At 41.1% G+C, this 18,615-nt stretch overlaps 1 protein-coding gene across 1 annotated transcript in view; it reads right to left on the reverse strand.

Moving 5' to 3' along the window:
• The window catches only part of si:ch211-186j3.6 (neural-cadherin), a 238,052-nt gene that overhangs the window by 130,341 nt on the left and 89,096 nt on the right, over nucleotides 1-18,615 (reverse strand). Inside the window, 9 exon segments of the mRNA XM_054614523.1 lie at nucleotides 1,084-1,177; nucleotides 2,232-2,562; nucleotides 2,753-3,196; nucleotides 4,246-4,437; nucleotides 6,062-6,552; nucleotides 6,555-6,729; nucleotides 8,453-8,615; nucleotides 8,854-8,974; nucleotides 16,839-16,982. Coding sequence (XP_054470498.1) covers nucleotides 1,084-1,177; nucleotides 2,232-2,562; nucleotides 2,753-3,196; nucleotides 4,246-4,437; nucleotides 6,062-6,552; nucleotides 6,555-6,729; nucleotides 8,453-8,615; nucleotides 8,854-8,974; nucleotides 16,839-16,982 — 2,155 coding nt within the window.

Genomic DNA, 18,615 nt, shown 5'->3' on the forward strand with positions numbered 1-18,615 from the left:
ATATCTGCTTGTACTGGCAGAGGGACGTTTCGAGGGGGGTGGTTTTGAGATACCGGCCAGAGCCTCCACATCCTATAGCAGGCAACCAGACATATTAGCAAAAAAGGAAAAATTTGGAACGGACCTCGGCAGGAATGGAAAATAGGATGGTGGGGTCATGCAGGAAAAGAGTGGTAAAAAAAGATGGCTTTATCAGGCTTATTTAATGAGGAGGTTGTAGCTTGATCAATACATCAGGGACGCAGCTTGGTGGTTGATTATTGACCACACTGCCTACAAGAAATTAGGCCTATATATAAAAAAACAACAACAACAACAACAACAACAACAACAACAACAACAAAACGGAATTATAATTTGATACATCTGACTCTAATGGAAGGAGTCTCTGTCTTAAATATCCCTGTCCTATTTTCTCGACAACTGTCCATCCAACCGATTTCACACTTGGCTGGTGTTCTTGGCTGGTGTTCAATAAGTGAGGGACTTCTTTAGTACATGAGTTTCAAGAATTGATCACAGAGCAAAACAAACATCTGGCCACTCTCTTCCTGAGAGATATTTCACTAAGGGGTGTTGTTGCTTTGCATTATTTAAATGTCTGAATCAATCACAACTACAAAGCCTGTTGTGTTGACACAGTGTGCTGAAAGATTAGCAGGGAAACGCAACACGGCTCAGGGTATAAAAGCAATGTGTTTCTACAGCGATCCCCATTAGGTTTTCATATCATCCCAAATAGGACAGGTCCATCCTCTATCATTACCCAACAAAGATCAGGCCATCAGAAACGTTGGCCAACACAATCTACATATCTGAGATGGTAATGGTGGCTTTTGGAAAATCTTGAGCAAAGGAATGATTAAAAAAATATTTTGATGAATATTTTTTTAATAGTATTTTGATGACTTCAGTTACTGTATTTCCTGTTCCAAAGGCACTTATTGTCTGTGTTTTAGGCTGATAGAACTGTTGCACTTTCATTAACAGATCTTGCACGGTGCAGATTTCCTCTTCCTATGTCATAGGTCTAAAATGTGAAAAATCCAGCATGAATGGTTCATGAAGAGCCACGGTATTTACCTTGGCACGTGTCCTTCAAAGACGAACGTCTTGTTGTCCCAGTCATCAGGGTCAGGAGAGTAGACCTTTCCAAGCACAGTAGTTGGCATACGGCCTGATAACAGAACACATACCAGTTCATCACTTTACTGTTTTAAATGACCATTGACTCAGCACATAAACGTTTCTAGATCAAATGTATTACTCTGCACTGGCCTTACATGTATTCAGGACAACTTTTTGGGTTGGAATAGGTGTATAGCATATGTATTTCAGTATACACGTATTTAAGTGCGTGCTGTGTTTCTTATGCCTGTAATACCATTTATACCATGAACCTTGAAAATCATTCTAATAGACACAGTATACAGTATCCCAAAAACAGACAAACGGCTTCCACAAGAAAGAAATAATCACATAATAATAATCACACACACACACACACACACACACACACACACACACACACACACACACACACACACACACACACACACACACACACACACACACACACACACACACGTCTCAGGCTTCATTCACAGTTACCTTCAATAAGATGGAAATACATAACAGTAAATGTTGTTTGAATGCACAATGATTATAATCATGTAGAAAGAATAATTGTTGTCCCACTCTCTCCTCCAACTCCTCACTATTTTAATCATGTGGGAGTTATTCTGAGGGTACCCTTGAAAATGTAAAGCCACATCTTGACATGGTGAATTTTGGCCTGTTGTTCTTTGTTGACAAAAAAGAAAAGAAAAAAGCTAGACTCACAACTATGGATATAGCTGTGATTAATTGCATGTCAAATCCAGCAATGGTTTGCCATTGTGACCCATAGAATAGCGCCGTGGGAGTCATTCTGACTAAACAGGGATCATGCAGACAATGATGACATGATAACAGTGGGTGGATTGAGGCAGAGGTGAATAACACAATAAAAATGATGTGTGCCTATGTGTGTTAATTACTGCACACTGATTGGGGAATAATTGGCTGGCGGCATCAGTTTCACCAACAGAGACGGAAAAGTATCTTTGACATCAAAGTTAAAAGTAGATGAAGACCTGTTAGCTACATGAACCTGGAGCTTCATCACTTAATTGATCTATTTCTTTCTGTGTTTGAACAATACATCCTAAAGACAGAGATGACCCACTCACCTCTGTGACTATTGATGAAAATTTTCTTCTCCCCCGCCACATGCGCATGATCGTTTTGGTCGCCGATGGTCACTGTCAGGGTGCTGGTCACCGTTTTGGCTGGATGGCCGCTGTCGCTCATAACAATGGGAATGAGGAACTCTTTCTGCCGCTCACGGTCAAATGTCCTCAGAGCTGTGAGTGTCGCTGTGCCATTTAGGTTGTCCTGGAGGTAGAAGTCGTTGCTGTGGCGATACTCTGCGGGGACGGTGAAGTGGAAGGGCGGGCCATTCTCTGGAGAGTCACGATCCACAGCTCGGAGGAGGGTCGATGTTTGGTTCAACCTTACTACCTAAACAAGAAGGAAAAGCATAAGGGTTTGTGGTTTGCTATGCTTTAATTTGTTTTACTCATTCAAACCACCAATGGAAAACAATTCTCCTTTGCTTCCTGATAACTTTTTTTCTTCATTTCACCAAATCAAAGCAAACATCAGTATGTTGCCCGTTAACTTGCGTTCAAACCCAGTCAAACCTACGTACCTGTGGTCCGGCCACGTTCTCAAAGACTACTGGGGAGTACGCTGCCTCAAACTCTGGTCCGTTATCATTTACATCCAATAACGGCAGCTGGACTGTGGCGCTGCCTATTAAAGGTGGAACCCCGTGATCAGTTGCTATGACAACCAGATAATGCTGCGATATCTTCTCCCGATCCAGAAGCCGGGCCACGGAGAGTACACCGGACTGGTCAATGGTGAACAGCCCATCGGGATCAGAGTCCTCCGATAGGCTATAGGTGATGTCGCGGTTCTGGCCTGAATCGGAGTCGCTGGCCAACAAACGTGCCACACTGGTTCCCACGTTGATGTCCTCAGGTAGTGGGGCGAGAGCCAGGAGGTGCGGGATGAAGACAGGAGCATGGTCGTTATAGTCCTCCACCTCCACCACGCAGTGCAGAAGGCTGGAGAAGTCCAGGTCTTCAACCTAAAACAGGAACCCCCATATAATCAAACGTGTCACGCAAGTGCAGTATAAGCAAAATTTAAATGCATGGACGTCCACCTTATCAGCCAAATATTATCAGGCTGGTCTGCATTGTTTCCAAGGCACCGCTACTGTAATTACCTGCACCAAGGAGGTCATGTTTTCAGTGTGGTTTGTTGGTCTATTTGTCAAAAGGATTTCTGAAAAACTATCCAATGAAGGGGCCACTGAAGAACAAATTTAATTTCGGTGCAGATCCTAAAGACAGAGCTGTTACACCATTTTCTTCACTTTCATTGCGCGTGCAACATATCCATGATTTTGTGTATAAACAGTAGTCATCACCCTCATGTTAGGAACTGTGTCTTATTATTTCACACCTTTGACTATTTAGCAATGTCGCACCATCCATGCATCTGTGTACAAGTGTGTCTCGGATGATTTCATTTTGTCACCCTATAGAACTTCTGGTTATTTTCCAGCAGCTACCTCTCAATGCCACCCATATGAAAAGTTGCCTTGTGGAGCTTTAATGTTCTTGTCTGTAGCTGACATATGACACCTCCTGTGTGTTCTGTGACTGACTTTATAGTTCTTTTCACCTAGAAAGTATTTGTTGGAGCTGTTGACAGAGGTGCTGACAGGTTGATTTGAGAGAGTTATGCTCAGTATAGATAACCTTTGAGAACAATGCTTAGGAAATTTCCCAAAACAGTTTTTTATTGTTTTCCGATCAGTTTCAACAACTTTTACAACTTTCCATGAACACACTCTATGTGAATGCATCCAAACTTCTTAATTTGCCTACTAAAATGTATTCCATATTGTCAGCACATCAGGTACCACAGCGCTGTTAATCATCTGACTTCTGTCAGACTCTGTTTCTCTATATCCCCTTCACACATGCTAAACACCCTTCACCGAAGGTTCTTTCCATGGAAGTTAAATTAAACTCCATGAATTAGAGAGAGAAAGATAGCGAGATTAAGAAGCTGAATCAAAGTAACCTTCAATAGAGCGAGCATAGCTTTGGAACAGCTTCCACGTACCTTCAGTGTGAGGTTGAACCTTTGCTCGCTGTGTCGTTCATAGTCCAGACGCTTCTTAAGCCTCAGGGTGCCGCGCTGCTCCTGCTTGTGACTGACCATGTAGAACTTCTGCTCTTGGTCTCCAGCCACAACACTAAAGGTCAGCTGGGCATTTTCTCCAGTGTCTCTGTCTTCTGCCGTGAGCTCCAGGACCTTAGAACAAGCAAAAACATCATGTAAGAACAACATTAAGCTACAGCTTGAATTAAAACTCTTTAAATAATCCTACCATTAGTGGGTAAAAAGGGTTTTACCAGCTATCAACCACCAGCCATCAAGTTGTTATAACTAACATGCTAAAAACAATGGCCTGGTTACCCAACCAGCAAACTTAGAGCAACATGTTTATTCTACTGGAGTATTGACTGGTTACCTGATGAATAAAAAGTCCAATACTCACTGCTGTTAGTCTTAAGCAAGACAGAAAGTTTCACAATAATAAAGAATGACCCCTACTGGCCAGTGGCACCAACATACAAAAGAATAAAAGAGAAAAACAATCTCATAAATTGTTTGTCAACAAATTTGTGGAGCGAGTGAGTAAAAGGAAGGGAAAGAGCTTCTCGAGAGCAAAGCGAGGACATTGTTGGTGGTTTTTGTAGTACTGAGCTCTGCCACAGCATCATAGCTCTGTTACCGGTCAGCACTGCAGTGAGATGTAACAATACACTCTTCACTGAATTTCCCCAGTAAAATGTCCTTGTAACGATTGAATTTTTTCAGAAGGGAGATGTTTTCTGCTGGAGTGAAGAGAGCTGATCAGTTTGACAATGGATATGTAACAAAAACTTGATACTTGACAAAAAGATGGCCACCCGTCACTTGAATCAATGTTGCTTGCCGATCGCATAATCCCAAAACCAGATTTTCTTCTGCATTGTGCTGCCCATTTGTTTACAGTTCCAGGTCAACAGTTCTGCAAACTCTTTTATAATGGTGGACAATTGGGGAAAAAAGCTTTGTATGCCAAAGGTTGTTCTTTTTTTGCTTCAATACCACGTGTGTCCTGGTAAACCTGACAAATCTGCAAGCCTTTATTAGCTCTGGCAGATTTGTCTGTTCCCTCATTGCTTTGGACAGGTCTACATCTGCCGGGCCAATCCCAACCATTTATCTAATGGGGGCGTGTTTGAGACAAAGACCATAGAAAAGGTGAGCCGTTGAGGCCTTTTTGAAAACAACCAAGAAGGCTGCAGCTGGTGTGGAACTTTCTGTAGAAGTTATATTTTACAGTACAATCATCTGCCCTGAAAGCTTTTCTTGAGTGGGCCCCGATAGCTGACCTGGTAGGGTGTATCAGGTGAGATGTACTTCTTCTCTGAAAACATTATATTCAAATGTGTGCCCTCAGACCCACAGTATTGATTTCAAGTCAGCTGTTGCCATTGTTTTCATTCTTAAACTGTTTCTAAGAAATCACATATGCTACATTCAAAATCAAAGATAAATCACACTAAAACGTCTTATGTCCAAACTGAAGTCTTCAACAGAGAAATGCTACACTTGTTGCAAATGTCCCCACTGCGGGATTAATAAAGGATTATCTTATTTTATCTTATTTTATCTTAAATAGGAAACTTTCCCAAGTTTAAGGCAGACTGCTGACTTGTACTTCTTAAGTAGTTTTTTGTATGACACTGTCATCTTTTAAGGAGATATTGGATGATGAAGGATACCATCATTCACAACCAAATGCTATGTTAACAACAGTTGTTTCTGATAGCTATAGGCTAATAAAAATGGTGCCTCATAGACTTGGAAGCTATTTCTGACCTACCTCTGCATTGGGCTCTGCATTCTCAGAGATCCTTGCCAGGCAGGAGTGATCAGTGAATCTCGGGGCATGATCGTTCACATCCTTAATTTGTATGGTAGCAGTTCCAGTTCCTGTCATCCCTCCGCCATCTCTGGCCTCCACAACCAGGAGGTAGGACTCAACCTGCTCCCTGTCCAGACCGCCCATGGCCACAGAGATGGTCCCTGTGGTGGGGTTGATAGTGAACATTTCCGAGAAGGTAGGCACTCCTCCCACCTCGATGTTAGTGGCGTCTAAACTACCCATAATCCTGTAGGAGAGCACGGCGTTCTGCCCCACAGCCGAGTCGTCCAGGTCGGTGGCCGTCATCTCCATCACAGACGTCCCCACTACCGAGTTCTCGGCCACATCTCCGTGGCAGCTGGGAGCACAGGTGAAGATGGGAGCATTGTCATTGATGTCCCACACATTGATGATGATGTCGGTGAAGCCCGTCAGACCTTCGCCCCCTCATCCGTGGCCAAGACGACGAAGCGCCACACAGCGCGCTCCTCGCGGTCCAGGGTCCGCTGGGCGTAGATCTTGCCTGTGACTTCATCAATTATGAACTCACTTTCTGCACCCTGGCCGTGAAGGGAGTACCGCAGGGCCTCCTGGTCAGCATCCTTATCGGGGTCTGACGCCGTTACCTACAACATCAAAAGGCACAGCGAGACAGAGAGGGTAATGAGAGGGTAATCATGTTTTTTATATACACTATTTAATTATTAAAACGCTGCTGACTTGATATCTTGCCTGGAAGCACTTCACAACTGCTCTGTGCAGGTATGAACTCTCTGATAGGTAAACCTGGCAGAGATCCATCCTCCTCAACCCAGACCCCCACCTCTCCTGCCTCTCTTCTGCTGTCTGCTCCTTCTCAATCATTCTCAACACATCGGGAGCAATTACACCCTGAGCAGGCCAAAGATGTTTAGTACGGTAATTGCCGAGTGATGTAGAGCCAACATTAACTTGTGTTCTTTTAAAAGAGTAAGCCATATGCTCTTAAGAGAGGGAGGAGAGCACCGGGCTAACTATGAAAAACAGTGCATCTTTCTCATGTAATATATAGATGGTAAACTAGAAAGGCGCACTCAGTAGAGTGCAGATATCGACCTGGTGCGTCTGCAACAACCATTTCTGTATTGTGTGATTGTATAAATACAACCCACAATTGGCTAACAACCTGTCTAGACACCGATGGGCTGTAACAAGTTGTAAAAGACTCTTAATTCAAACTAAAAAACAAGCAGCGATGTATGCAGGCCACTGGCTCAATGTCATCGTATAATACACTTCATGCAATCTATGCAAATAATTAAACTCAGAAGCTGTCTGATGCGTAGCAGCGGCTGAGTTGCTGTGATGAACCCATAGTTTGGTTAGCTGTTAGCTAAGCACATTGTCCAAAACACTAAAAGTGAACAAATTGTTCCCTTTCCACTGTTTCTCTGGGCACAGAGTAGCAGCTGGGGTAGGGTGATGCACTCAGCTGTGTTATAACTAGCGGCCCCTGCCGGCTGGGGAGTGGTTAAAATTTGTGAGTGATGAGTCCAATAAAAGGTGTTTTGAGAAAGCGAGTCATCACAACCTTGAGAGGTCTTTGACCATGCGGCCATAACCGGCCACCCAAAAGATTATGCAGTTTGCTGCAGCAGAATGCATTTTTAGCCGTGTACAGAAACAGAGGTGCACACTGACTCACGCACACATCAAACATTCGACTGATCGCATTGTCCTCCGACCCTGGATAATGATAATCGTGTCCAAAGTGAGTTAATAATCTAGGACTAACAGAACTTAGATGTTTTTAAGTGTGACCATTAACACAAGATAAAAAGTTCTAATCCAAAAAAAGAGTGATTTACGTAAGAAAGGCTGATGCTCTAACAAACATTCAAGCCCAGAAGCCCCGGTCCTTTTTGTTATCGTTGCTATGCCTGTCAAACTTTCCATTTCCACAACATGAAGACTTTCACCAATCCAAATTTCTTGGACTTTTTTAAACAATGAGGCCTTGATTTCAGACAGAAAAAGACAAAAGCAGCTTCTGATTACTAGCTTGCGACTGGCAACACATGCATGATATTGTTCTGAAAGGCTAAGTCTAAAGCTTGTAATGTAGTGTATTATTAGTTTGGCCAAGTTTTACAAGAATAAGGAAATCTGATAATCTTTTCTTCCATTCTAGCGTAAAAATGGCTGCTCTAGCTTACATTCTATTGCATACTGACATACGAGACAGGTTAAAGTAATGCTTAAGTGACTGGTCACTTGCATGTGATAACACAGCCATTGTGCTAAGTAAACAGGTGATTGCAAAAGCTCTCACAGGCCCTATCACACAGCTGAATAAGGATTGGACTGTACCTGTAACACAAACACCGGAGAGCCATCCAGCTCCTCCGTTACACTGCCGTAGTACTCGTTAACGGTGAACACCGGAGCCTCGTCATTCTTGTTAACCACGTTCACATTCACTGTTGTGTAGTCCTCCCACTTCCCATCTGAAGCCAGGACATGAAGCTTGTACCTGGTGAAACAAGTTTTCACTTTGTCAGGGGCTTTCACAAAAAAAACACTTAAAATGCTGAGGTGATCAAAAGTGGAGTTTCAGGCAATTGCATATATATTGCCAGACAAATAAATAAACAAGCAAAACAAGAGGGAGAATACAACAATATATTTGAGTTAAAATCATTCGACAAGCATTTTCTTCAAGAAGTAAACATTGGTGTCTCAAAGGATTCAGCCCTGGAGTGTGTACCTACCTTTTGTTCTGTTCGTAGTCCAAAGGCTGGGCGATAAAGATAGTGCCCACCTCGGGTTCCACATCAAACACCCCTCCCGTGTTCCCGGATGTGATCTGGTAGCGCAGCTTGGCGTTTCCACCTGCAGAGCCGGAGAAGATGAAGGTTGCTTGATGTTTGATGTCGCATAATTTGGTTAGTAAATCTTGTTCGGTGGGGAAAAAATATGTTGTACATGTACCATGAAAGGGCTTTGGTGGACTGGAAGTGCCCAACTAGTCCTTTACTGTCTGTTTCTGCCAATCCACAAATCTGTCTCCCTTAACTTAGAAAGATAGCATCAGCCCGCTTTAGACAGAGTAATGGAATTAGATATTAAGTGTTTGGTGGGATCTGATTATGAGTCTTTAAATAAAATGCAGCATCAGCCCTCACAATGGTGAACCTGTTGCATAAGAAGTATGAAAGTAAAAGTATGAAAAAAATCTAAGAAGAAGTCAAATTTAAGAACCTTGCACAGAAAAACTAAAGTGTCCAACAACTTGTATTGCAATGAATGTCTATCCCACAGGCTTTGTAGAAACAATCTCAATGAATAGTTTTCTTAGTTACACAATTAAAACATGCAAACTCCACACAGTGGGGCAGTCCAGCCCGGGAATCAAACCTAACCCAGAGCTAGCCATCACACCACCGTGCAGCCCTTCTTTTGGTGTAACATGCAGAGCAAAAATAAAGGAATGCATTAACCTTTGAATCAGTTATTCTTCAGAAAAAAATAATGCATAATTAGAAAAAACATAATTTTAATTCACAATTTAAGAAAACGTCGAAAAAATGAATTATTTACTTTTCTTTCAAAGCAAATATTAGTAAAATACCTGATCCACGTGTCATATCTTCTGCTGATAAGGTTGTGTATGGAGGTTCTGAAAATTAATTACCATTCAAATGTAACTAATTTCTGCGTCTTAAACCATCAAAAAGCTGATAAGAATGGCATTTAAATTGTGTTTGGAGGATGTATGATTGATTCAAACCCAGAGAGACTCGAGGAGGGTACTGAATTAAGAGTTCACATCTTTTCTAGGTGGAAAAGAAAATAATAGAGAAAGATTAAACAATAATTATACATTGAACATAATACATTACCAGTCTCTGCCTAATGTAAAAATGAATACAGCACATATTCAATGGTGCTTTTACTTTTTGACACTTGGAAGGTTAAAATCATATGATTGTTAATATCAATATTGTAATATTGGTATGTATCAACTTCCTATGTCAGAAGTAGCTAGAACCTTGGTAGAACATGGGCTATTTGATGGCTATAAGAAGTACAACTCTATTAATTGTGGATGGGCTTAAATAGCAGAAAATCCCCAAAGGCATTCACAGTGGGCACCTGCGAGGTCCTGTGAACTGAAGCATGCAAACATTGCATTTATTGCCATTTTTGCAGCTTTGTGCACAAGTGTGCACGTAGTTTCATCAACGTATACTTGTCTAGTAAACAACACCGAGCTATGTTCTTCAGTGTGGGAGAGGCTCTTAAGCATGACACATGGTATGTGCATTAAGAATCTCATCAGATTATCTCCCAAATGTCAGTCAAATTACAAGAATTCTTAAACGCAACAGTAAGTAGCCTTTATTTTAATTTAATACTAAATAAACCATTGTTCCAAGCAATTTAAATTCATATTAAGTTGAAGTTCCCGCTCCCCTCATCTGGAAAGTTCTCTCCCCACCTCGCTTAATAATGTTTGTGTTTTTTTTTAAGCTGTGCAAAGCAAGTTTAATATTCCACCGTATCATGCTGATCAACAACATGTTCCCCCTAAATGCAATTATGCAATTACTAGTAAAGCAAAGGTCTGCATCTCAATCACCAGAGCATCTACCACCCCTGATAGTAATATGAAAGGGAAAAAGGAGAAACCTCTGAAGACGAGATGAGATATGCAGCTTATTAGCAAGATGAAAGTCAAGGAAGGAGGAGAGGAGAATGCACTAATCCAGATCGTTTTGTACCGTCTGTCTGTTGGCATTTTAAATGAGACATTGGGGGATATGTGTAATCACATCCCCGTTTTTTTTCCCCCCAAGTTTTCTCAATTTCTTAAGTATTCAGAAAACTGCTAAGACCCAACGGACAAAAGACACAGCACAAGGGGTAATACAACTGTTAAAGTAAACAAACAAATGGAGAGGAAATTCATGTTTATTCCCAGTTGTACCAATTTCTAAACTCCTTTCATCTCTCGTGGCGCTGTGCTTTACTGAAACTGAAACAAAGACGAGAGCAGGGAGGGAAAGACGTGCTCACACACACACACACACACACACACACACACACACACACACACACACACACACACACACACACACACACACACACACACACACACACACACACACACACACACACTGCTACATTACCAAAAGTGGATTATCAGGCTACACCAACCAAGTGTGGACCTCTGTTTCTGGTCATTATGATAAAAAGACAATTAAATAGAGAATTTACTTTTAAGGAATATTACTGCAAATGTGCTTCTTAATAGTTTTCAAAGAAATTGCCCAGAGGGGACTTGCATCCTTGAGTGATGTCTACCTATCAAAGAGGGGACTTCAGTGGAGTCTGTACCCATTCTTTCACGTAATGAATGTTTGTTTACCACAAAACTTTCAATGTTTCTTTAAAAAATGGATACATTAATGTTAAGTTATAAATATTTAATAGGTTAAATACTTTCTCTGTGATATAAATATTACGAAAATAACCATGTCAAATTGAATTGAGAATAAATAATGTTTTACCTGCAAAGCAATGACTTGAATGCATGCACTAATTAAGTATTAGCAACAACATATACTTTATATTATTTAATACCATGTAACAACCGACATCAACAGTGCGTTGATTTGAATTTTGTCTTCGGGCTGACTGATGCTACTCTGCTGACATGGAATAAATGTTTTGTCGTGTAATGACATTTGCATGTGCAGTTAAGCAGAGCGTAGAGAATAGCTTTCTTACAGCCCACATAGACAATGCAACGCTTACATTTACTCATTTACAATCTTGTGCTAGGCAGCTACGATAACACAAACATGCAATCAATTTCAAACTGGCCTTTAGAGCAGTGCATCCCAAAGGACGTGGCCAGAGGTGTTTACTGCACATCTTCACACTTCATCACATAAATGATGAATGCTGAGTAGTGCATATATATTGGTTTTATTTTCAAAGCAAGGATTAATTGAGTAAATCTATCAACAGCTGTTCAATGGAACAGGCTGTCACATGACAATCTAGACTCACATAAGTTTCATGTGTCATACATGACACATGAAACTTATGTGAGTCTAGATTGACGGCTGCTTTCCTCTGTGAGGACGGATGCCACCTTTCAAGCATACAGAAGCTGAGAATTTAACAATGAAAAGAGTATTCTTTATTCAAGTGTCTAAAAAAATATATGATAATCTATGGAGATGAGTTACCGAATAACCAATATCCCTGGATTCACTAGTGTCAATACGAGCTGGGGCTTCAGGTTTAACATTTAAAAATATCTAAACCTTCGACATATTTAAACCCTGCTTCTATGTTATACATGGACTGGTAAAAGGCAATTAATTCATATATCCTATATGCTAGCTACATCAGCTGTGCGATATGTAAACATTGTCCTCATTACTCCAGCATGAAAATTCTCCTCCAATCTTATCTCATCCTCCACCAACTTAACTCTCTGTATGCACAACACAAATAGAAAAAATGAAACATACACACACGTTGGTGATTCCTGCATCTCGCTCAGTCGGTGGTTCTAACCCTTTCCTGGCCTCCAGCAGGTTTCTCGCACTCACACAAGTAAGAAAAGCAAATAGGTGTCTATCATGTGGTGTGTGTAGCTGTTGAAGGTTATTCATCACAGGTGCACAGCAGGCATCGGCACTTTACTATGAAAAACTAGATAATATGACAGTTACCTCTCTCTCCTCTCCTCATCTTAACGCACACTATGCATCCTTCTCTCTCCTCTTTTTTGCTTCTGTATGTCCATGATCCCCTTCACAATGGACACATTACAAGCTGTGGCTCTGTGTGTGTTTGTGTGTCTGTGTCTGTGTGTGTGTGTGTGTGTGTGTGTGTGTGTGTGTGTGTGTGTGTGTGTGTGTGTGTGTGTGTGTGTGTGTGTGTGTGTGTCTGTGTGTGTGGCACAGACACCAAGGCCAGAGACACAGAGAAGCATTTGTAAAAAAAAAGTCCCATGAGCTGGTCTCAACAATTAGTATCACTACTTAGTTAGGTCAACCAGGGGTTGAGTGAGGTGAGTTGAAATTTAAAGATTATTTCTACGAGGGTCATTTCGACAAATTCTTGGCAGAAAATGGACGATAATGAGACCTTTATGAGTCCCAATATTGACGGTCTGTGGCTTTCAAACACGATTCTCAAGGGCTTCTTGGCAGACAGAGTTCGATTGGAGCTTTTGCTAAGCAAAACCACTAGCAGCAGTAAATACGTGGACACCATTCCCAGACTCCTACTGGGTGAAATTCAAGTTGGTTTGAATGATGACGACAGCTCAAAAGTGTAGGTACCATTTTCAATCCAACACTAGCTTTCTATTCCTCTCTCTTGTTTTACCCAAGGGAGTTGCTTCACAGTTGACAGAAGTAGAGTTTTCACAGGTGAACCATAACAGGCACATAATGGGCCCCACATTTCTACCATTTGATCCAACTTAAAAAGGTACAAAGTAGTGTCTAATAGTGAGCGGTCAGTAGCCTGAACTTAAGGCGCAGTTATTAAAGTCAGTTGAAACAGCTTCAATCCTAGCTTGGACCCTAGAATAATGTGTAGAAGCAGTTTATTATGAGTCCAAGCAAATTATAGTTATAACTTTTTATTTCACACTTCACACTTCTATTTTCCTTTAGTTGGAATGCCAGATGCAAATTAAATCAGATGCACTTGAATACATGTTTTTCATAACCTTTTAAGAGTAATATTTTTTTTTTCTACAGAATCGTATGCTGCTGAATCATCACTTGAACTGCGGCCTACTTCACATTAGAATCTTGGATGTGCTTTGCTATTTAATTTGTTTTGTATGGAAGCCCTGAGAATGTGAGAATAAAAAAAAATTGGAGATCATTAACAGTTTTCTCTACTGTGTTAATGACTTAAGAACAAGTGAGAAAAATGTTCTTTAAAAAAGTAAGTTTGAACAAAGTTCCTTTAAAAGTTCAAATAAAAATCTTCTGTGAAATAGGTGGAGTAATGCGTTATAAACAAAAGATACATATATTGCATGTCAGCAAATGATGTACCATAATTGTAATATTTGGATATAAATGTATTTTAATCTAATATGCCATTGGGGAAAACATGAATGCTTTTAAGTTCTATTCAGAGCTTTGGCTAGTTGTGCACTCCAACCTCTAGTGGCTGAAATTAGTATTACAGCAACCAAACGACCAAAAAGGTTTCACTTGCCAAAACTTTTTTTTGCCACCACCGGTTTTAGAAATAAAAAAGAAATAAATTTAGGTTCTCAGATCGATAATTTCCACGCAACCTTTTTTTACCTGTTCTAAAACAAGATCTGAGGAATTCAGGGCAAATCTAAGATTGCCTCTACAAAGCTCTCACCATGGCGATGGCTGAGGCGGAAGGTAGCAGCCAGCGGTGCTAACAACATGTACGGAGTTAACGATGGCAACAGTGCTGATGGAGCTTACGGAAGGTCGGTGCTACACATCTTTGACGGAGACGTGAGCCGGGACTGCATTATCACCGTGTGAGCACAGTGCAGAGTTGCAGTGATTATTTAGCCAGTGGGACACGCTTACAGGGACTCACATGCACTAACATGCACTCATATGCGTGCAGTCGGACCGATGGCGCGCACCAAGCACATGGAATCTCTGACTGCAACACAGAGGGTATAGTTGTTATAACTCCACTATATCTTTACACAGCAAATACTTGTTTGCTGCTATATTAATGCTCTGAGTGTCGTACAGAGAACCTTGAGGTCATAAACACAGAAGAGAAAAAATATTTGGATTAGACTTAAACCAATGGATCAGCAGAATGTGTTTGTCCCTCACTTCCCTCTCAGGGCTTCCGTAGTTAAGTGAGCAAGGGAATATCTGGCTCCAACAATGACTAACAGAATCAATCGTAACCAGACACAGGAAGATTGACAACAACTAACAAACCCTGCAATGCACCAACAAAGGAGGAGGAGAAGAAGACTGCTCGCTAGTACACATGGATGTAAACAATGCTGGATTTAAATTGTTAAAGAAAATGGCTTTATAAATGTTTTCAGAGGAGGTAAAAGCATTTAACATGTTTGTTAGACCTCAGGGATACACTCAGTGCGTTTTGGTGAGTAACACTGATTATAAATCGAAACCCTGATTGTTTACAAGAAAACTCCACAGGGTGCCTTTCAGGCTGCTGTATTTTCCGTCTCACCACTCAAGAAAACCCTTAGCCTTTTCCAGCTAAAAGGCCCTGATTAAACCCACTCTACACTACCTGTCTAGCCCCCAAAAAGCAGACAAAATTAGCAAGTACCTGGTGAAAAAAGTCTAAAATATTAGGAGTAGTGGGAGCTAAAGGAGAGAGAATATTGGACTCACATTCATCATGTGGATAGAATCATGACTCTAAATAAATGCTAATGTTGCCGTTGGCTGGATTGTAAGTGGGCAAATGTTTGCCAACAAGCAACGATTGGATTGATCCGGTTAAGTCTGCTTTAATGTATAACAAGAGGCATCAGCCCAACTTTACTAAGTCTTCTCGGCTTTGATGACAAAGAAACATTTCATCAGTGCTGGATTCACTCATGTCCATGATGAATCCATGATGCTTAACCATCCAGCGGGCGCTCTGTGTTTAAAATATATTGTGTTTTGGATGTCTGGAGAAACGTGGAGATTGCGACCGCAGATGAACTCTCCAAACATCTTGCTGAGTGTTTCGGGGGGGGTCTCCATTGGTTGTTGCAGTCTCTAGTCTGCAAATATGTCTGGGGCATTCCTTTTTCTTCTTTCAATCAATAAATAAATATTCATTGAAAGAAGAGTAGGAATGCCACTGAAGACTTTTCTTAATTAAATAGATCTGTTTGCTTTTCTCCTGACTGGCAGCTTTAAGAGTTTGATCCAATCACCTGGCAATTTCATATCTCTGTCATCTCCTCCTCCTCCGGTGGTGGCCATGGTGTATCGAACAGAAAGGATATCTTGACTGCTCTACCTGGGACTGACTCCAATGACCATCTGTGGGTTTCGAGGACTCATTACATTGAAAGCCACTGCCTGTTGTTCCTAGCTCTACTCAGGGAAACTGAACGCACTGTTATAGGAATAGCAAACGCACCCTTACAGTTAGAGAGGTTTACTCCCGAGATTATAGTTCATGATGCTGTAGTTTTCCATAAAGTGCAGCCAAGTGGAAGCGTTTGCCACAATAAAAGTGGAGTGAATGATAACGCTGAAGCAGTTGACTAAACTGAGTACACTACCTCCTCTAACTTGGTCTAAACAGAAAATGAAAAACACCAGCCATGTCAGAAGATTCCAAGGACATCTTAACAGTAAGAAACGTCCAACCAAAGAAGTGGAAAGAAAAAAAAAGGACATGTTGAAAGTCAACATTTCAGCGCTTGAGATATTCTTTCTTTGCCTTGCAGCTAAAGGTTGTATTGAATAGGTTCTTCTTAAGTGGCTCACTTATTCCTCCGGTTTTTCATGACTTCATGACATGTTTTGTATTATCAACCTTTTTTTTCCCCACAGAGTAAAAGGGGGTCAAACAAAAGCAGCAAAGTGAAAAGATTTTACTTGAATGAGGGAAAAGAGAAACACCAGCCTCACCATCACTCCTTCACTTTCCATGTTAATCTACATCGTCCCATTCATAGAAACACACACATAAATATAGATATGTCTTTATCCATGCCACCCACCTTCATCTCCATCGTTGGCACTGACAGTGAGAATGGCGAAGCCCACGTCAGCGTCCTCATCAACATCTACTTTATAGGTCGTCTGTGCAAACACTGGCTTGTTGTCGTTCACATCGCTGATGAAAACGCGAACATATGCTGTGTCTGAAAATAAAAGAAATGAGAGAGAAAGAGGGAGAAAGTCAATCATAAACATGAGGTTGTTCTTATTCTGTCAACGTGAACATGAACATCTGTCTCTCTCCCATTGGATTGCAACAATTTAGCCACTTCTCACCAGCATGCACGCTAACACACACACACACACACACACAACACACACACACACACACACACACACACACACACACACACACACACACACACACACACACACACACACACACACACACACACACACACACACACACACACACACACACACACACAGGCACAGATGACATTTATTCATGCACACAGACAGGAACTAAAATAACATCCAATTTCTGTCTTCCATCCACTGAGGTCTGACACTCTTAAGTTACATCTGTCATATACCTTCGCTATTTCTGACTATTTTACCATTAAATCCGACTGTGGGCTTAAGCGCTCTATAGAGCACCTTGTGGGCATCGGTGTGCGGCTCGGTAGTTGAGCAACCCAACGTACTAAGCTTCCCTTGATATCGGTATCAAAGCGAGCATAATCGGCAATACACGCTTCAAGATGAGATCAATTATTGAAGCCAGGGAGGAAGAGATGCTATGAAGTTAAGGGCAGAGATAGCAAGCTAACGCAGCCCTTGGAGCTGCAACAATAGCAGTCGCAAATGCCAGGGCTTTGCATATGTTCAGAATCTGTCAGAGAGAGACAGAGAAGGATAGTGAGAGGTGAGGAGGGATGGAGGAAGAACTTGTAAAGTGGATAAGTAGATGTAGTGTAGCTCATGCATGTTTTCACACTTCCAGACATGTGCAGAAATCACCCCCCCCCCCGTTAGCTGCCTGTGAAAGTGGTGTTTATTTTCGTAACAACATTTTGCTCCCTCTGGATTGCAACTTGGTGCTTAGCATGTGCATGTGTCTGTATGTGTTGATGTGCAAAGTTAAATACAGCAAATAGCATCATGCCTTTCTCTCGCATATATGTCTATATTTATCTTTATTTTAATGTTGTTTTTATACTCAGATTACAGTTAAACGTTGGAGCTTTTGATGTAGCCAATATTCTGTGCATGGAAAAAACAAGTGGCACAATGTTCAGGATACATTTACTACTAATACGGTCTTTTGTGCCTCCACTCTAATTAAAAGGTTGTGAGTACCAATGTAGAGGAAGGAAGACCCTATATGATAACTGGCAATTGTTTCCCTTTATCATGTGTTCTGTTCAAAAACTCAAGATTTTTTTTTTTTTTTTTTGAGAGTGTATTTCAAATACGAAGCCTATCAAGCCGTACAGGTGAAGTATCCTCACGTTAACAAGGAGATATAAAATGCAGGGGATCACTCAATCACTACTTTCTCTTGGTAATAAAAGTGATGAGAGCTGGCGGCCATGTTTTATGCAGCAGCTGTGGGTGCAAAAGTTAACTGGACGCAGTCCCTTAAACCTGTAATAGTAATTATTAATAATTATTATTAATAAGTTGCTTTAGAGTTCGAACTTTATTGTGCAATATACAGAAGCATACAGGCTTTTTATTTAGTTGTCAAATACATAATTATATTTCAGAGTAGGCTTCAATCGATCCAAATAAAAAAAATATGTATGCATGCAATAGGCAACTAATGCAGTA

The sequence above is a fragment of the Anoplopoma fimbria genome, chromosome 2, assembly GCF_027596085.1.
Source record: "Anoplopoma fimbria isolate UVic2021 breed Golden Eagle Sablefish chromosome 2, Afim_UVic_2022, whole genome shotgun sequence".
Taxonomy (NCBI): Eukaryota; Metazoa; Chordata; class Actinopteri; order Perciformes; family Anoplopomatidae; genus Anoplopoma; species Anoplopoma fimbria.